Source organism: Vanacampus margaritifer, chromosome 1 (genome assembly GCF_051991255.1).
Source record: "Vanacampus margaritifer isolate UIUO_Vmar chromosome 1, RoL_Vmar_1.0, whole genome shotgun sequence".
In the NCBI taxonomy this organism is placed as follows: Eukaryota; Metazoa; Chordata; class Actinopteri; order Syngnathiformes; family Syngnathidae; genus Vanacampus; species Vanacampus margaritifer.
Window position 1 is genome coordinate 20,099,294 of NC_135432.1, and position 18,817 is coordinate 20,118,110.

General features: G+C 40.1%; 1 protein-coding gene across 2 annotated transcripts in view; it reads left to right on the plus strand.

Moving 5' to 3' along the window:
- Positions 1 to 18,817, plus strand: part of plekhg5b (pleckstrin homology domain containing, family G (with RhoGef domain) member 5b) — a 76,235-nt gene that overhangs the window by 8,696 nt on the left and 48,722 nt on the right. For both annotated transcript variants that reach the window (XM_077581163.1, XM_077581173.1), the window contains exon 2: positions 15,381 to 15,457. In XM_077581163.1, coding sequence (XP_077437289.1) covers positions 15,381 to 15,457 — 77 coding nt within the window. The remainder of the gene's footprint in view (positions 1 to 15,380; positions 15,458 to 18,817) is intronic.

The following is an 18,817-nucleotide window of genomic DNA, read 5'->3' on the forward strand; positions in this document are numbered from 1 at the left end:
TAAATCTGCATACAGAACCTCTAATCCAAGATTAGCTCCCATATTATGTAATTTGTGTTAACTAAATGCAATCATTGCTACAAGTAAATTGGTGTTTCAAGGAATTTAGGGTATACTTTGAAAAAATGTTAGAACGGTATATGGATAGCTTTTTATATAGTGCTTTATCTACACCATATGGTGCCCAAAGCGCTTTACAAAGCCTGACATTCAACCAATATTTATGGGTTCATACACCAGTGGTCAGCTGCTGCCATGCAGTGTAGTGCCAAGTCTACTGGGAGCAAATTAGGGTTCAGTGTCTTGCTCAAGGACACGTCGACATGGTCACCAGGGGTAAGTATCGAATCCACAACCTTTTGGCTGGGAGACGACCACTCTACCACTGAGCCATGCCACCCATGAAAAACAGCAATATCCATTCTAATTGATACCAATTGGCTAAAATACAATAAAATAGAGTAATTGAGAAAACAAAGGGTGCCAACTTAGTGACCAATCATTGCAAATATCAGAAATATTTTTTAGTTCTCGAAGGGTAATAATGATACCCTCTCATTAAACTCTAACCCTAAAGAAACACTTTTTTCCCTTATTATTCCAGGTGGAAAACTGCTTTGTAGCTACAGTATGAGAAGTCTATTTATGTAACTTTGTAAATATTGTTTACAGTGGCATGTGATTAACATGTACAGGGTGATCAATTTATCACAAATAGAAGAATAAAGAGTGCCTTGAGCTGTTTTTGGTTACAATGGGTTCGTCATGATGCTGTATTGTATACAATAACAGAAGATTATGGCTGCGTCTCCACATTCAGCTGACGTTAGTGACACTAAATGGAAGTATGAAGCCAAATTTTTAAGCGTTTTTTTTTTTTGATAAAATAAAATGACAAATTTATTTATATTTTGTATTGTTATTTGGTCTGAGCTTGCTGTTAAAGAGTTATTGTCAATATCTTTGAGCTGCCATGCTAATTATAACCTACATATGGGCATGTACTAGCACTGTGCACTCCCTCTGTCATCAGAGCGGGTCATACCATTTTAAAGTGCTTAAATACGGTGAGCCTTTGCAGCCACCCACAATTCAATTCAAGTTAATTTAGTTGAGTCATCTCAGTGTACTGGTCATGATGGATCACTCCTTAAGAGCTGACAGTTGTTTTGTTGCAGAATACTAGCTGGTACTGGCAAATGATTACTTGTGTGATGTCTCCTTCTGCTACATTTCATTTTTTTTATTTAGTACCTTCCTGAAAGTTACTTTATTTGAGCATTCCATGGCTAAGATACAGTAGCTTTCCAGGGCTCTGGGTGGTGAGGTGGTGGCGTCGCTTGCCTTTGGTGCAGGCGGTGCGGGTTCACTTCCCGCCCGGGGGACCACGTTTGTTTGTGAGTGCGTGTGTTTGAGTTAACGTGTGTGTGGATAATAAAATAAAATACAATAAAATAGCTTTCCCTGTAGGAGCTATAGCACCTGCTGCTTTGGCATGCACACGACAGGTAGCAAATGTTTTTCATGAGACTAGTACTTGCTGTACTTGGTTAAAAAGGTACTCTGCGGGTGCGAATCTTTGCAATGGAAACCTTTTTGAGGGTGAAAGCAGATGTAAATGCTGCGTGTGGAACATGCAGGTGCATTGTTTGTGGCGAGTCTTATTATGAAAAGGCGAGCTGATGATGAAAGCAAGGTTGTCTAATATCTCCTCTGCCCCCCCCCCCCCCCACACACACACACACATACATATCCTTTGTTTCTGCAGGAGGTGGAAATTGGCTCTTGTATTGGCAACCCAGTTCTCATGCTTCACATCTGCCCACTTCATTAAAAGGGAAGCTTCATGTCCAAAGCTGCTTTTGATTATTACCACATGTCTGCAAAGCTCAGAGCCACGCAGCGAGGCCGGCTCCCTTCCTACCCTCTAATTTCTCATCCCAAAATTGGACATGTTGGTTGCTACATGTGACTGCGTCCCTCCCTTCCCTCGGCCCGGCCAGGCTCAATCTCACAGTATTCCTTCTCCCGTTTTTAGATGTCAAACAGAAGTGTGTCAGCCCTTTAGGAATGCTGGGAAACTGTTACAGTACTGTGCAAAAGAAATCTTGGGTAACCATGACACATCCAACCATCCATTTTCTATGTATAGCCCAGATGGCTTTGAGCAAAAGGCAGACGACACCTTTGTTACTTTTCAGGCGTAGTGTTAAACTTCTAAATTTGAACTGTAGATGAAGTGAAAGTGATTCAGTTGAGCGCAGATTTTTGGTTCATGGAAGCTGATTAATTTATGGTAATATCATTTTATTTTCTGTCAGTGTAATTTGCCGAGACATTTTGCATATTTCTTATTTAGCACTTGTAAAATCAGAGAAATACAATTGTTTGCGCTATTAATTACACTAGGCGTAGTAAGCGAGTGTGCCGGTAAGACTTACCGGTTGGCATCTTTTCTTTATCGCCGTTAGGGTGCTTGTGGAGTCGCAAAGTCGCAATGTTAATGGTTCTTGGTGGAACAGAATTGCCAACAAATCACTTCTCATGGTGGCCATTTTTCTGCAAATCTCTATTGTCAACTGTTATTTTCATTGTCACTCTTGTCAAATCCGCAATTAAAGGCGAGGGACGAGGACTCTTTGGTAAAATGCTAAGGAAGGAAGACACGTCCGTCACGTCGTGACACACTTTCCCGCGGCACCTCCAAAATAAAATGTCACTACACAGTTCAGCTGTCAAGACACTTTTATTGTGACGAGGTCTGACAACAACAGTGCCTCTAAATGTGCGCAAATAAAAATTTTCAGAGCCAGTCACCGCACAACATCTTGTAAGCTTACTTCAAAGTAATAAATTAATTGTAACTCAACGCATTTCACATACAATAACGATAACGGCGTTTCAAATATGGGGAGAATAATTAGATTAGTGATTGTATTAGTGATTACATGAAGTGATTGCTACACAAGCAATTAGGAGGATCCCAAATCCTTTGTCTTTTGTTCACCACTTTCTATGGCTGCAGTGATCTATTCGCTTTATTTTTGTTTTTTGTTGTTGTTGTTTTTTGCCTCTTCTCGTTGTGGCAGCTGGTCCACAAGAGCTGTCAATCATTGTTCAAGTGTGACGTTTGCCGTTTACTCAAAGATGCAGACGCATTTTCTATGCTGCCAAAATGGCTGCGCTAAAGCCCATTTTGGGACGCGTGACGTCAACGTCCGGATCGCTATACTGTACACCTTTAACAAGTATTTGACCAACGCAGTTCTGTATGTGTACTGCATGTGTGGACCAAATGTATACACCATTGCCAGAGGTGGGTAGAGTAGTCAAGAACTGTTCTCAAGTCAGACGAGTACTGTTACTTTAGAATAACAGGACTACATTAAAAGTGAAAACTGGTCCTCCAAATAATTACTTAGAATTAAATGCCTATTCAGTGAAAAAAACGACTCCAGTACTAAGTAATTTGTGAGTAACTTTCTTTCATCAGAGATATAAAAAAAAAAATGGGTGTGTGTGCGTGTACACGTGCGTGTGCGCATTTTTCATAAAAGGTTACTCAATGAAGTAGAACTTGTACTTTCTGTGAGATTCTATTAGGTCATTGTACTTCAGCTAACAAGTCCGTGCTTGTGTGACATATTGTAGAAGTGATCTTGATGAAAACTTCCGATTGTACAGTATTTGGCTCACTACTGTCACCTGTAAACACACTTAAGCATTTTAGTGTGTATGTGGTTTGTTGAAACAAATGAGGCACTGTGGACAGATATTTTTCCTACACGGAGATGGAGAAAATATTTGGTTTTAAAATACCCGGCTATGTGTAGACAAGGACTTAGTTGCATGCTGGTATATCTTCTATTTCTTCAGCCATTCTTCACAGAAATGAGTCACTTTAGACAAATCACTTCTAAAGACTGAGTACGGACATGTGGCTGCCGGCTGCTCTGTTTGGTGAATTGGAGTCAAACATCACTAGTGATTACGTTGGATTGGGGAACACTAGTATACAAAAGGAATTGACGCAATACAAGAAAAAAAAATCGATGCAATAAATAAATAGATAAAAATGAATGGAGGGACCGGAATGCAGCTTAATGTAATTGAATAAAAGTACAGTAGTTTCTTCTTCTTAACATATGTAAAAGTAAGAAGTATCAATACTACTTCAGCAAGTACCATGTATTCCAAACATTACTTGGGCATATGTACAGTAAATATAACGAAGTAACACGGCCACTGCACATTGTTTTAACTTGCTGACATGGCAGTCTGATTATCATCATCCTTACCTTTCATTTGCAGCTGTGCATTGACCCCCCCTCCCCCCACACACACACAGAAGGGCGCTCATTCATAAAAATGAATACAGCGAAAGGGCACAGATATAAATTAATGCCGAGCATGTGAGCCCTTTACAGTTAGTGGAAAATATAAAGAGAGTCCACTCTGCATGTAGGAGGGGTGTTTAAAAGACATCTTTGTGTGGTCTGGTCCAAAAGCCATTGGCCCAGACTACCCCAGCATGCATCTTACCCCTTCATGAATGCAGCACTTGTCTGACTACGTGGGCCCGAAAAGCCCCCTATGGTGGAGACATCCTACACAAGCAGCTTGGCTCGCACAAGTGCGGTACAGTTGGAGAAACTCTGATTACAGATGAGGTTGAGTTGCTTGGAGAGCAACGGTGGCTGAAGGAATCGCTCTTAATCGTGTTGAGGAGTCTGACAACTTTTGTGACTGGTGGTCTGGACAGGAGGAGGCATTGGAGTGACTTTTATCGTTGCATCATTTGATATGACTGCTTTTTCCGATAAGACTTTTGAGACTTGACTTTAAACGGGATGTTTTGGGAGGAGCTTCTTGTCCGCTCTCCTGGAGGTGTAGCAAGATGAAGCTTGACGGCAAGACTGCATGAGGTCATCGTGCAGGTGGATACTTGGAATGAGTGTATTGGCAGGCATTTAAAACCGTTTGAACTGGCAAGTTTATTATTTGGAAAGCTGAGCTCATTGTGGGGAAGAATGCACAGGCTGGTCAGCAACTCCACAGATGACTCACAGCTGGATCAAATCTCACTTTATAGCAGGATTTAAAGATTTGCCTTTTCATTAATAACTATAAAGACAATTATCTTAAGTCAGCAGAATGTTCCTATACTGGAAGAAGCGCGGCGCTTATGAGTTGGAACCACCACCATCATTTTGTTCCCAAATGGGAATAGAGCGCTACTTATGGTCATCATCCCTGGACGCCATCCATGATCTGTGTGGTAAGATCCCCAACTAAACCTAAGTGTGCCTTAAAAGTGAAATAGCAAGTTTGATGATGTCATTTGTGTGTCCGTTCAGGATTACAAAGGACTTTGTAAGGTGAACACCTCAGGGGTTGTTTAGTTGTTTTTATTTTAAATAGGCCTCTATAAAGTTGCGCAAAAGTTTGAAGTTGTAATACCGCAAACAGTCTGGACATTCGTACTTTTGTGGTCCACCTTGTTCCCTTTTGCTGAAACCTCACCAATCACTGTCATCATTTGCTGACCAATACCCCAACACCCAGCCACTAGGAATCTCCAGTGCTGGTTCCAAGCCTGGATAAACGGGAGGCTTGCGTCAGTAAGAGCATCTGGCATAAAAACTTGTTCGTCATCACTTGGTGCAGTCAATATTCCACATCTTCTCATACATTTCCTATTGTGTTTAAACATTAGTTGAATGTTGTATACACAGCTATGCTATGCTATTATTGTACGATTCATGTTTTATTTTTTTTTATTTTGATGCCACACTTTGCAATAGACATGACTTCATTTTGTTGCATTGGCCTATTTTCTTTCTCTTTTTTTCCCTTTTAACCAGCACTGTTATTTTGCGGAGAGTATTCCACCGTCGTAATGGAAAGGCCTTTTTTCCCAACCATTTCTTGCATCTCTTGTGGAAATTGCTCAGCTCCCTGGCATGGAGACAACCCCAAATGAATGTAAAAGAGGGAAAACACACAGATGAAATATTTACTGCCCAAGTAAGTGGACAGCTGCACTGAAACACTTCAGTATCCTGTCTTCTTTTTTCATATTTTTTTGTAAGTGATGTGGCACAGGGGCAGTCACTTTCCATTGCCCTTCCTCATTCATGCTATTAGTGAAAGGGATGTGATAACAAATGGCTGTGAAGGAATGTCCCTCAACCTCATTGCCAGCCAGCCTTAAAGCTCTGGAACTTTCCGGCCATCTTAGGGAGGACGATGACTGCTGAAACAAAGCTGTTTGGCAGACTACGGTCACAGAGAGGATTTGAACGTGAATTTTTAACAGTAACAAAATGCAGGGTTTTTTCCTGGCTCTAATTGAAGCAGAGGTGGTTCCATCCTGACCATGTGCCATGACGTGCATGTATTCTGTATTCTGACTCACTTTAAAAAAAAACATACTTTAAGTTAAGAGTTCCAATAAGAATTTAACTATTATCATATTAAAAAGTTCATTTAGTGAAACTATACCCATACACAAATCATTTGGTCCCAATCTAAACAGATTAAAATTTGCACTTGTAAGAGAGTAAAATATTCAGAGTAAAGGTAAATAAACGGTGTCAAATTTACTCTGTTTGGACTGTACCAAATATAGTCCTTTTAGAGCGAAATGTACTCTACTATACAGTGTCGGTATCAACAAAAGAATTTGCAGTTGAATTGAATTTGTTAGAGTTTTGCAGTGTCCGACATTTAAGCTTTTTTGGGGCGATGACCCATAAGTGTTGTGATTGCATTCATGGCTATGATTTCATACTAAATCATTAAGATAAACTCATTGCATTTGCACACATTAATAATAATGCTTTAAAGAATAAGAAAAGTATTAAAATATGTACTTTCACATTGTACTGACAATCATGCAATGCACAAGCTCAATTTATAATGTTTTGTTTACTTATTAACAGCTGTCCCTAAACAGTGCCACTGATCGTGCGAAGACAGTTTGCCGGGTCGGGAAAAGTCTTTCTCATTAAAAGTTTTTTGTTTGATTTAATAGCAAGCAAATTTATTTTGCCGATGCGGCTCCTATTATCGGGATGCATGAATTGAGGTTCAAACACTGTGCAGGGACGCGCTCGGTAGGGCAGTTGGTTGCCCTAGTTGAGCGGTATCAATCGCTCTGGCTGGGGGCGGCACAAAATTAGCTGGAGGCTGCCGCCCCGTTATTTTGAACGCAGGAAAACCCCTGACAAAAGTACAAAACTCTCTGCCCACATATTGCATCACGTTTAGCATTTTGAATCTAAACTATTTGTAATTTGAGTTTCAAGGTTACATGGGCACACATACATGCACAGTACAGTTCTGTGTCGCACAAGACTACGTCTTTATTCTTTACATGCTTTGGTTAACCATCATGACCACTTTGCAAACTTAAAAACAAAACAAAAAAAACCCTGTAACTGACAGTTAAGCTGAATGCCACAGCTTGTGACAGTCATTTGTTCCATCAAATTTCGTCCATCGATTTTGCTCTGGCAAGTTTTTGTTTGACCACAATATTGCATATTTTCTAGATTTGAAGATCATCAAAAGCTGTTTTCTATGTTCTTTTGCTGTTATTTTTGGTCGAAAATGAGACATGGATGGATGTGTTATTGAATCAAAACAAGGAAGTGGGTTGATGGTGTATATGTGAATGTGATTTAATTGGCAGGAGATGGCGATGATTTGGTAGATCTGTGGACAAGTTGCAATGATTAAAGGGGTGTCACAGGAATTAACATGATTTTGCTGAAATTGACTAATAGCTTTGATGGCAACCTCCCCAAGTCCTTGAGGCTCTGATTGATTGTCTTGGGTTGAATTTTGCCAAATTCAGTAGTCCTATGATGCGCTTATAAAGTATTAACTTTGTGCAGACTCTTTAGTACGGGACTGTCCACAATAATAGGGGTGTGAATTGCCTAGTGCCTGGCGATTCCATCCATGTCATGATTCGATTCGATGCGATTAATCCCGATACGAATCTGTAAATCGATTATTGCAATTTTTATTTTTTTTTACTCAAATTTAGGAAATACTTATCAGTAAACTTGTACATGTACACTGTAAGATTTGTATGAACATGTATTTATTTACCTGAAACTTGAGGCTTATAAGCCACTGTAGTTAACAAACATGTTGTATTTTTTCATGCTTAAAGTGTGAACCCTAACCCTAGTAAAGTAAGATATTTCCATCAAAAAGTGATAAAAATCTATTCGACCGCATATTGAATCGATTCGAGAATTGTGCAGTGTAATATCGCGATATAGTGCCGAATCGATTTATTTTTATTTTTATGACTACTCTGTCAAGGCCTACTCGCTTTTCGTATAATCAGTTTTTTAACAACAGACTATATTATATAAAGAACTTAAAGGTTAAAGATTGCAATGTTATATAATCATTGCACTTTTGTCCACTTACTGTACCTTGTGACACAAATACCCTCAAATATTTGGTCTATGCAGTAATCTCCTCGTGATTGCTTTTGAACATGGTCACCGAACTGTTGGCTGTCATTTAGTCACTCCACAATGAGTGGGTACATTGAATGAAACTTGATTTGTCAGCATCTTTCAACCTGAAACCTGTCGTCTCCTCTTCCACAACCCATCTCTGAAACAGGGTACCCTTGGTTGTTCTGCGGCTTCATATTGTATGTAGATGGGAACAGGATAAGGGATGGTCTCAGATTGGGAAGATTAAGGAAGCACATGTAAGCACACCTCTCTGGTGTTAAAAATCAGGAAGGCAAGGAACATTGAGTTTTGCTCACTCATCCAAACAGCTACTACCCCCATCGCATTCAGAGATGGTCTCCTGTCTCTTCTGTATGGGTTCTTACTTGATGTTTGTAGTTACATTTTTGTGATTTCATTTTGTGGCGTACCAACTGCATCTCTCCCAGGTCTTAAGCCAAAGTGTATTTGACATTTGAGTATTTGTGACCTTAAAACATGATCTGTGAAAGTAAATTATATTTACAGACAATTTACAAAGAGCTTACGATGTATTTGCATATGCATACAAGAAAAAAAGTCTTATTTGAATGCATGCCTAAACAAATATTTAACCCATTATAGCCGGGAGCGCATTACCGCGTTTCTACCATTAGAGCTGGGAGCGCTCTAGCTCTCTTCTACCTTTAAACCCGGGAAAGCAGGCACGTCTTTTTGTATTGTTTTGACGAATTCTCGGTCTCTTAGCCAAAAAAAATGCATCAGAATATACACCTGAGGGTGACGTGGGCCTGGTAGCTTGTCTTGGAATTTTATTTGAGCATTTATGGCTGACGCAGATTCGCGGGAGTTATGAAATAAATGGCGGCGACTGACGACGGCGTGGTAGGACTTCGAACCAGTGTAACCAGTCGACAGAGGCATATCGTTAAGAAATATGTTTGTAGACAATGAGGATGGTGAAAATTTCGATGGTTTTGTAACGGAATGGACGACAAATAATTACCACTCAATCCCCCGAGGTTATTACAACTGCACTCCAGTCTTGAAGTATATACCTGCAGATACGACACAGTTGTTTGTTGATTTATTTATTTTTTTAATATGTTGAAGGTTTATAATAATAAACTTAAGTTTCTGTGAACACTGTAGGTGTAAGCTCTGAAATGTTTTTTAAATTATGTTACTGTCTGCTTCAGGAGCCGAGATATCCATCATTTAGTAAGCATTGAGAATATTGTTGAATTTCCAGGAAAATTTCAGGTTTTCGGGGATGATTCTAAAGTCACCCATAGGTTTTAGAAGCATGTTTTGGCAGGCGCTTTAGGCCTTAATGGGTGAATTGCTTTTTAAAGGGAAAGCAACGCGAAAAATCAACTTTTCAACTCACCAAAACATCACCGAAGGGGTGTTTTCCTCCATTGGCCCCCTATATGAGAAATTCTAGGTCATTATGCTCTCCAAGCACCAGCCCCTCCCAACCTGAGAAAACGAGCCTAAAGAAACGAGACGGAGGAGCCAATCATTGAACGAAACGCAGACCTGGGTCAAAATCTATTGTTTAAAAAGCATCGAAACCCACTTCACTGAAGATCAAGACCACTACACATGCACAGTTTCTTGTTGTTGTTGCAAGTCTTATCTGCCCCTGGTTGTGTATTACACACCAAAAATGGAACAGAATGCTTAATTTGCAGTCCTATTGTGAATATTGGGAGAAGAGGTCTTTCATATATTGTCCACTAAAGAATCTTTTTTGTTTAGTTTCATGTGTTTGCATTTACATCAACTTCACTGTCCTCACTGACAACAGTTAAAACCTTTTATTGTAAATTTTCAAATCGTTTAAGACTCGTTTCCTTTGCAGCTCTAATGCTATCAACCACGTTTAGACTATTAACAACGCTGAAAGAATAAACTAAAACCCCTTGGCACTTCAGTGCCTTTGAGAATCGTTTACTTCATGAATGCTGAATGTTGTGACGTTCATTAAACGGGCATGAGCTCCCCAAATTCTTTGTTGATACAAATTAGAACATGCACTTTTGCCATATTCATGGAGGATAATGTAAGTAGTTAAGAATGAACAGTGTGCCATTTATTTTGATTCTGAGGTGGAGTGTTCCATTAACGCCGTTGGATTCAAAGGATTGAAAGAAAACATTATTCCATATACATACAGGATCTAACCCATAACAAAGCTTTTAGGTAACAGTGCTGTCTATTGCTGCCTTTCTCAATGCATGATTGGGCGCAGCTCAGCTCTACTCACCTTGGTTTAGGCTGGTTGCTTTTCCATTTGAGGCTAACTGGGAAAAATATGCCACATTAGATGCATCATTCAGTACTAGTACAAGATACACTAACAATAGGCAAATAGAAACCAGCCTTATTTTAAGTATATCACATGTGGTCATTTTATGACCAGTAATTCTAAATGAGAAATTAGAAGAGTAGAAAATTGCATTTAATTTCATGAAATTTTATGGAAAAATGCTATTTTGGGATATAAAGAAGTGTTACTTTAAAATCACATGTAATTGGTTTTTGTATTTTGTTTTTAGGAATTTTATGTACTAGTGGTACGTACATGCATTATGGTATTGGCATCCGTGACTACTCAAGAGCTGAGTACTTGTACTGATATTGCTCTGAATTTTTTTATATCAAACATCCCTTCTAACAACAACAGTACAGTACAGTATACTATGCATGGCATCAGTGTTTTACCTGAACATTATAATTTGGGCAAATGTGAACTGAATGTAGCGTATTTCTCCCTGATTATGACATCTGTGAACAGTTTTTGATGACAGTTCATTTTTGTTCAAAGGGCCATGTTTTCTCCAGACGAAAATCCAGCTAATTGAGCCTTCCTATTTAGTCGGATAAAGACTGCAGGAAGTCGCAGATGGGTCGTCGTTTTATGGTTTCCTAAAAACAAGAGGGGGGTTTACTTTTAGTGTGTGGCAGCTCATTTCTTACCTCAGCCTGGTTCCAATTTTTAGATTGTTATAGTGCTTGCACATTAAAGGCTACTTCTAATTTCTAGTTCCTGATCTTAAAACGGTCACTCACAAGTAGTAAGTACCTTGAAATAAGGCTGCTATACCGAAACCTGGTATCAGTACTTGCATGGTATCCCTGCTTTTATGTGAGAGGAGGCTGAAGTCTGCAAGAATACGTTGGCATTACTGTGTGTCGTCATCTCTAGCCCTTGTCAAATACCTGTGGCTGTTTTTCCTTGGTGGAGCTGATGTGCTCGCTCCATCACCGTGTCTCGTGAGACGTCATCAAATAGTAAGTGACATTCTTAACATTCCTCATGAACATGTGGGGAAAAGTTGACAGCTGAACACCCTCCTGTCACAGCTTCTACCCGTTAAAACATACACACCTGACTACGGTTTCTGCACAAAGCCTAAGTAGAGATCAGCTGTGGGGTGTGAAAATGCTGAGTGTGTTGGTGAACGTGCAATTAAGGCGGGCACGTTCTCACTACAGGCAAGATAAAAAGGTAAATTCCACTGATTGTCACACCCAACTAAGTGGGGGCGAAATTCGTTCTCCGCATTTGACCCATCCCCTGAGGGAGCGGTGAGCAGCAATGATTGCGCTCGGGAATCACATGGTGATCTAACCCCCCAATTCCAACCCTTTATACTGAGTGTCAAGCAGGGAGGCAATGGGTCCCATTTTTATAGTCTTTGGTATGACCCGGCCGGGGATTGAACCCACAACCTCCCAGTCTCAGGGCGGACACTCTACCACAAGGCAACTGAGTTGGTCTTTTTATGTGCTTGTTCATGAATGCAAAAACAAATACGACTTCGAATGTTATGTCAGCAAAGTGACGCGTGTGCACAAAACACAACATCAAGTGACATGCTGCGCGCAAAACACAATGTCACATGGCACAGTGTATACGGGAAGTAAATATGGTGTGCAGGGGCTCATTAAATTAACAGGGGAGCGAAGCGGGAGAAAGGTAAAAACATTTTGGGGAAATGAGACCTCAATCTTATTTCAAAAGAGACTTCTACTAAAGATTATCACCACAAATGGTCACTTTGTTCCAATTGTGACTCTAGATTGTGTGTAAAATAGTGGCATCCAGTCAATTCCTCCGCAGTAGTTGCAATGGTCATTAGTGTTGTTTGTAAAAAGCAAAATTCACGAGTCACTGATTGACAGACCCTTTGAATGACTGTATCTAAATGATACACATCATACATAATGATGGAATCAATGTTTTAATATAGTTTTCTGTGTAGTAAATTATGAGATCATCATTATCTGTGTACAACGTGGTACATGGATAGGAAGGAATATGAAGAGAAAAACTATTGGCAAACACGGGCAATTTACCACAGATTTTTATTAATGTTAGAAGGGCTAAAATCGGCCAATTGAATCGTCAGGCAGATTAATCGGTTGGGCCAAAGTCAAAGAGTCACAACAATCAGCTATTGATTGCTGCTTCTTTCTTTCTGTATTTCTCCTGAAATCCACCTGCTATTTAGTATACGAGTAAAAAGACTAGTTTCCATTGGCAAAGACCTCAGTTTGCTGCTAGCGGCATAGATGTGATTCTCCACTGTCTTTTTAGTGTGCGATCTCTTTGTGCACTGTCACGTGTGTGTCGGTGTATAGCTAGTGTTAGCTTTTGGCTTCATCAGCACTGCTGAGTTGAGGAATTCCAATTCACCAGAGAGGGAGGGAGAGAGAGAGAGAGAGAGAGAGAGGTCAACATGATATGACGACGTCAATGAGAAGAAGATAGAGGTGCAGACTAGTGATATAAATAGAAAATACAAGTGTTCGGCCCGTTTTATAAAGTAGCAATTTTAAGATGTTTACGAGATTCATTCCATTGAGCTGTTGAAATGCTAATATCTCTGTTAGTGATCAGCATTACCCGTAGCTAAAATTAAACAGACATACATGTACTCAAGGTGGTGTATTTATGTCTAATACTTGGAAGTCTTGAATTATGTTGTGCATATTAAGGCATAAATGTGCGTCCCTCACATTGAGGAGAGGTATTTGAATTATGGAAGGTCTAAATGATTATTTTTGGTTAAAAATGCATTCCATTCAGTTTGTGAAATTGATCGTGTCTTGAAGTAACTCAGTTTAAATGGGTGCACTGCATAGCAGTTTTCAGGAGTGGTATGGTGGATTCAGTCTTAACTACATTGGGGGCAGAAGAAGAACAATAATCTAGGTTGGAGATTTATGTTTGTAGTCTTTTTCCGCAATCGGGTTAAAAGAAAGAGATTAGTACATGCAGTCAATATTGGAGCTATCATTGGAATATCCCTATTTAAACTGCGACGCATGGACATCGCCATGTAATAAATCATCAAATACTTTCTACCATCAATGAAACATATTCATTTCTTGTGGCGGCCGTGGCCCACGGTGTAGAGATTGTCGTTTAGTAACCAGAAGGTCGGCCTTTCGATCCCCGCTCTCCCCAAGTCATGTGTTGTTGTGTCCTGAGGCAAGGCACTTCACACACATTGCCTCCAGTGCTACTCATGCATGGAAGGTGCAAATTTTTGGTGGTGGTCGGAGGCCAGGGGAGCTGTGGCTACTTAAGTAGCTTACCGTCACCACAGTGTGGATGTGTGAGTGCATGAATTATGTATCCGTTCCATTGTAAAGCGTCTTTGAGTGTCTAATTAGATAGAAAAGCGCTATATAAATCCGATGCATTGTGTCACTCACCACGCTATTAAAGTAAAGTTTTGTCCTCTATCCAAAAGTGTGAAATGCATCAATGGATGTACCCTGATAGGCGTTTCTGTGACCAAATATTTGGGTTAGAAAAAGGGGGTAACCCAGTGGTCTTATTGAGTTTTTAAAAAACAGAATACGAGTGTATTTGTGTTTACATGGCCTTTCAAAACCAGAATATTGCTAATATTCTGGTTTTGAAAGGGTTATTGACTGCATGTAAACGTAGTCATTGCGAGACCACATTTTGTTAAAGAAGCCTGCTACAACAGATGGCTTGCCCCTCATCCTCCCTAAAACTACCCCCCCGATCATGAGGTCTGCAGCAATTACAGTGTTTTTCTACCTTATTCCCACAAGGACCTTTGACCCATTGGTGTAGCTGTAGCTGCGGATGACTTTAGACTAGCGACTTTATGTTTGGAACAGGGCCTCGGGTCTTTACGTTATTTTTATTCTTCTTGGCCCATAAGTATTCGGCTTCATGTTACAACAGTGACCTCTTGAACGTGCCTTACCTTCCAATTAGGGGTGAAACGTTATAGTTGGCTTCTTTTGAAAGGGAACAGGTGACACTACCCGATTGTGACCACCTCCTGTGCAAAGAGGCCCCTCATTAGACAGGCGGATAAATATGCCTGTGTTTTGTTATCATGTCTTTATCTCGTGTACTGTATGTACCCACACAAGATGTAGACATAAACAAGGCCTTTAATCACTTGCTCAGTATTGAGTAGCGGACTTGCTTTTGGTGGTTTATTTGACAAGTGTGATTTGTTATTGTGGACCATGGAGTGAGTGCACTTTGCTAAAGAAAAAGGGATATGGAGCTTTCTACTCCTTTGCTCCATTTCTTCCTGTCCTGTCACTCATTATTCATGTCCCTCTGATCTCCCCCCATTAGTGTCCCCCCGCTCGCTCCCTCAACGCTTGTGTTTACTCTGTCTCACTTTACTCTCCATTGGCGCACAGTCACTCTCGCCAGCTTCCCCGCCTACATTGTCCATACATACTGTAAACTCAGGCGACGAGTCTACAGTAGGTCATATTTTCAACAGGTTTACCAAGAAAGGAGTGTTAGTGAAAATACAGTTGGATGAGGTTATTTTTTAGTGACAAATGTTTGAATTTGTCCGTTTTGTTTTGCTTCAGATGACAAGCCTGTTCAGGAGGAGGACTGGGTGGTGTGCCAGCATCCCGAGTGCCCCGACCAACGCAGGGCCTCGAAGGTAAGACCACCTTAATTTAAATGGGGCGTTAAGACAAAACTGATAAAAACAACAACAGTGCCCATTTACCTTATTGCTACTACAATAAATATCTTACAAAAAAGTTGCAATGAAATATTTATCTTGCAGATTAAAATTTAAATAACTCATCATGTGCTAACCTGCAAAAATGATAACGCTCTAACAGGACTGGGTAAACGGTAACCTGCTCTTAGGAAGGACTAACTCTACTAAGTAAGTAGTACTAACTGTAAACAAAAAAGAGTATCAATTACTTAAAAAAAAAAAAAAAAAAGCTAGGAAAGTTTTTTCACTCATAAATTCTACAAGAAAATTTTTGTTTACATTTTACCAGATTATTTTAAAAAGAGTTACTCAAACGTTGAGGAACACACTCATAGCCTCCAGATTGGGAGACAGCCACTCTACCATCTGAGCCATGCCACTCTTGCGGTTTGCCACTATAATGCATTTATGGAGGTGTGTCCATAATGAGAAAAAAAAATGGATCAAGGAGGTACAAGGAGTCCACCTGACAACAGGAATATACCATATACCAATATAACACACAACAGGAGCAGGATGGCTCAAGTGGTAGAGTGGCTGTCACGCAACTATTGAGTAGAAAACTCTCCTTGTAAAATTTTCTTTGAATTTCTGAGTGAAAAAACTTCCCTAGCTTTTTTCAAGTAAATGATACTCTTTTTTTTTTTTTTACAGTTAGTACTACTAACTTAGTAGAGTTAGTCCTTCCTTTAATAGCAGGTTACCGTTTACCCAGTCCTGTTAGAGTGTTATCATTTTTGCAGGTCCGTTTGATTGGAGGATGGAATTTATTGTTCACATTGATCAGTTTTTTTCCATGAGAAGTAGTTAATGACATCTCCTTTTGTGGTACTTTGTTAATTCTATTTTAAGAAACTACATTTACTCGTTTGTGTTATTCCGTTTGAGACTTCTTTATCATAAAATTCCATATCATAATTACATTTTAGGTCACTGGTGATGTAATGGTACATTTGCTTGACTTGGGTGCAGCCGGTGTTTGTACAGTTCCCACTCTTCGACAGTCAGATGAGGCAAAGAATCACTTTTCTAAATTTGGAGAGAGTTGCGAGGGAACAGCATTGATTGACAAATGACTGAAATTGGAGCTTTACAATCATGTGACCACAAACTTCAACGATGCAGCAGCCACCAATACTCATTTGCTGAGATTTGTAGATGGAGTGGGTAAGCCAAAACTGCAACAACTAGCACATGACGATTCCCTTCCCTGTTAATTTCCTCATAAGATTAAGCAACACTAAACTCCATCTCCAAGGTCAGGCCTTGGCCTAAAGCTGCTGTGCTTCTTTTAGGCGGTTTAAAAGGGGTGTCAAGCCTCTTGTGTCTGGCCACTGGACCGTTGAATGAATTAGTGCTTTGAAGCCGCCAGTTGACAATGGGAGTCTGGTCAGAAGACGGAGAGAGACGGACACGGTGCCTGCTCGGTGCTTGCTTGTTTTGGTTGTCCTGCTCTCCCTCCTGCTACCTCTCCACCTTGGCATCATGTGGATTTTCCCTTTTTCAATTGATTAGTCCTTTTGTGGAGACAAAATGAAGATAAAAAGTGGAGTATGCAAGGCGTTTTATATACCTTTTCTCCATGGTAACAGATGAATAAATGGATGGACAAAGCGTGCCAAAGAACTTTAACCTGTCCTGAACCATCCTTCAGCCCTCATTGATGCTTCCTTCCTAGAGTTGTCAGATTTGAGAAAGCTTAGATTTGAATGTTTTTCAGGCATACTTGCTGTCACTATACTACTCTAGCAAAAAATGAAATGTAGCAAGGATACAGTGTTTCCTCTAGGATTTTTTTCGGCAACAGGCGCAGGTCAACTTTGGGTTATGAAAAATCGGTAGATTTTTTTTTGTTGCCGTCGCGCCCTGAGTGGCGGGGCCCGACAGAAATTAATTTGTCAAGGGACGGGGGTCGGTGGTGTCTGCAGGGCTCTACACTAATTTTTAATCTCATTTTTTCAGTTTTTCACTACCATTTTTGGGGCGGTGCATCATGGCCAGATTTGCTGATGTACAATCGTCTCAATTTGCACACCGTAGGTTCATGACGTAAAGATTGGCAGTGACTCAAGATATATTTGCAAGATATTTTACCGTAACAAGAACTGTCTGCAACAAGCAGAGGCTGGCAAAACAAGTCAATGATTTTATATATCTTTAAAAGAAAACATTGAGGGGAAAAATGCTTTTCTTTTATGTGAACATATTGTTCAACACAGAGGGTACAGCTCTAATAGTGAGGCCTTCCAACCATCTTCCCCTTGGGAAAACCACACAATTGACATTGAAGCTCAGATATAAAACTGCTATACTATGACTCAGAATATTATTCTTGTTCAGTGATTGCCTACTGTTGAAAGGGGACTAATGTAAAGTCTTTCCATTTTTTTTTGTGGCAAATGTTATGAGAATTATATATAAGAAAGGAAGGTTTATTCTTTATTTTGATTTCACCCCCATCATTCCTCTTGATATGTCATGTTTTATAGATCGATAGAAAGCCCACATTGTTTACATATTCGCAATTTTTAACGTTTAACGCATTCATGTTCTTCTTTCTGTGTGAGTGTGAAATGTCCGAATGCATTTGAATGCATTGCTTATCTCGCAAGAGACGTCAATGTTTACATTCCATTAGCGGCTAACTGTTAATGCCGGAGACTTGTACCAGCCGTATCATAAAATGATGGCGTAATTTAATAGCGATTTCTTGGTATCCTTAATTAGCGATTGGATATGATTTCGGGATGGCGTTGTGTTGATCTTGGTCGTCGAGAGTTGCTCCACCACACGGGGAAAAAAAGAAACGGCCACGAAATGCCGTGGACCATAACCACAAGTCAAGTTAGAAGACACGCCACCGTGTGCTTCGAGGTTCCATTTCAAAATAAAAGCCAACCAACCCTATTGCATTGACGTCCATGTACTAATTAGTTGATAGCCATTCATTTAGTTAGCCTTTAGTAGGCAGTGCATTGCGTGGTGGCTATCTTGACTCGTCCGTTGCACAACTAATTGAAATGTGCACTTGCGCCCAGCGAACGAAACGGATGATTTTATTTATTTTATTATTTTAATCAGCAAACACCGTAAAGTTGACGCATTTGTGGTGAATTAGTCGCAATGTCGAGCCCTGCTGCCTGGTCGTCTTTTTCACCATCCGTCTGGTGTAACACTGCGTGGCTGCTCTCCTCTCCAGCCCCCAACTGCTTTAATTGGACATTTGAAGGACCGGTGGCTAAGATTTAGAAATGGCGGGGCGCCGCCACTACATGAATAGAACGCTGGGATATA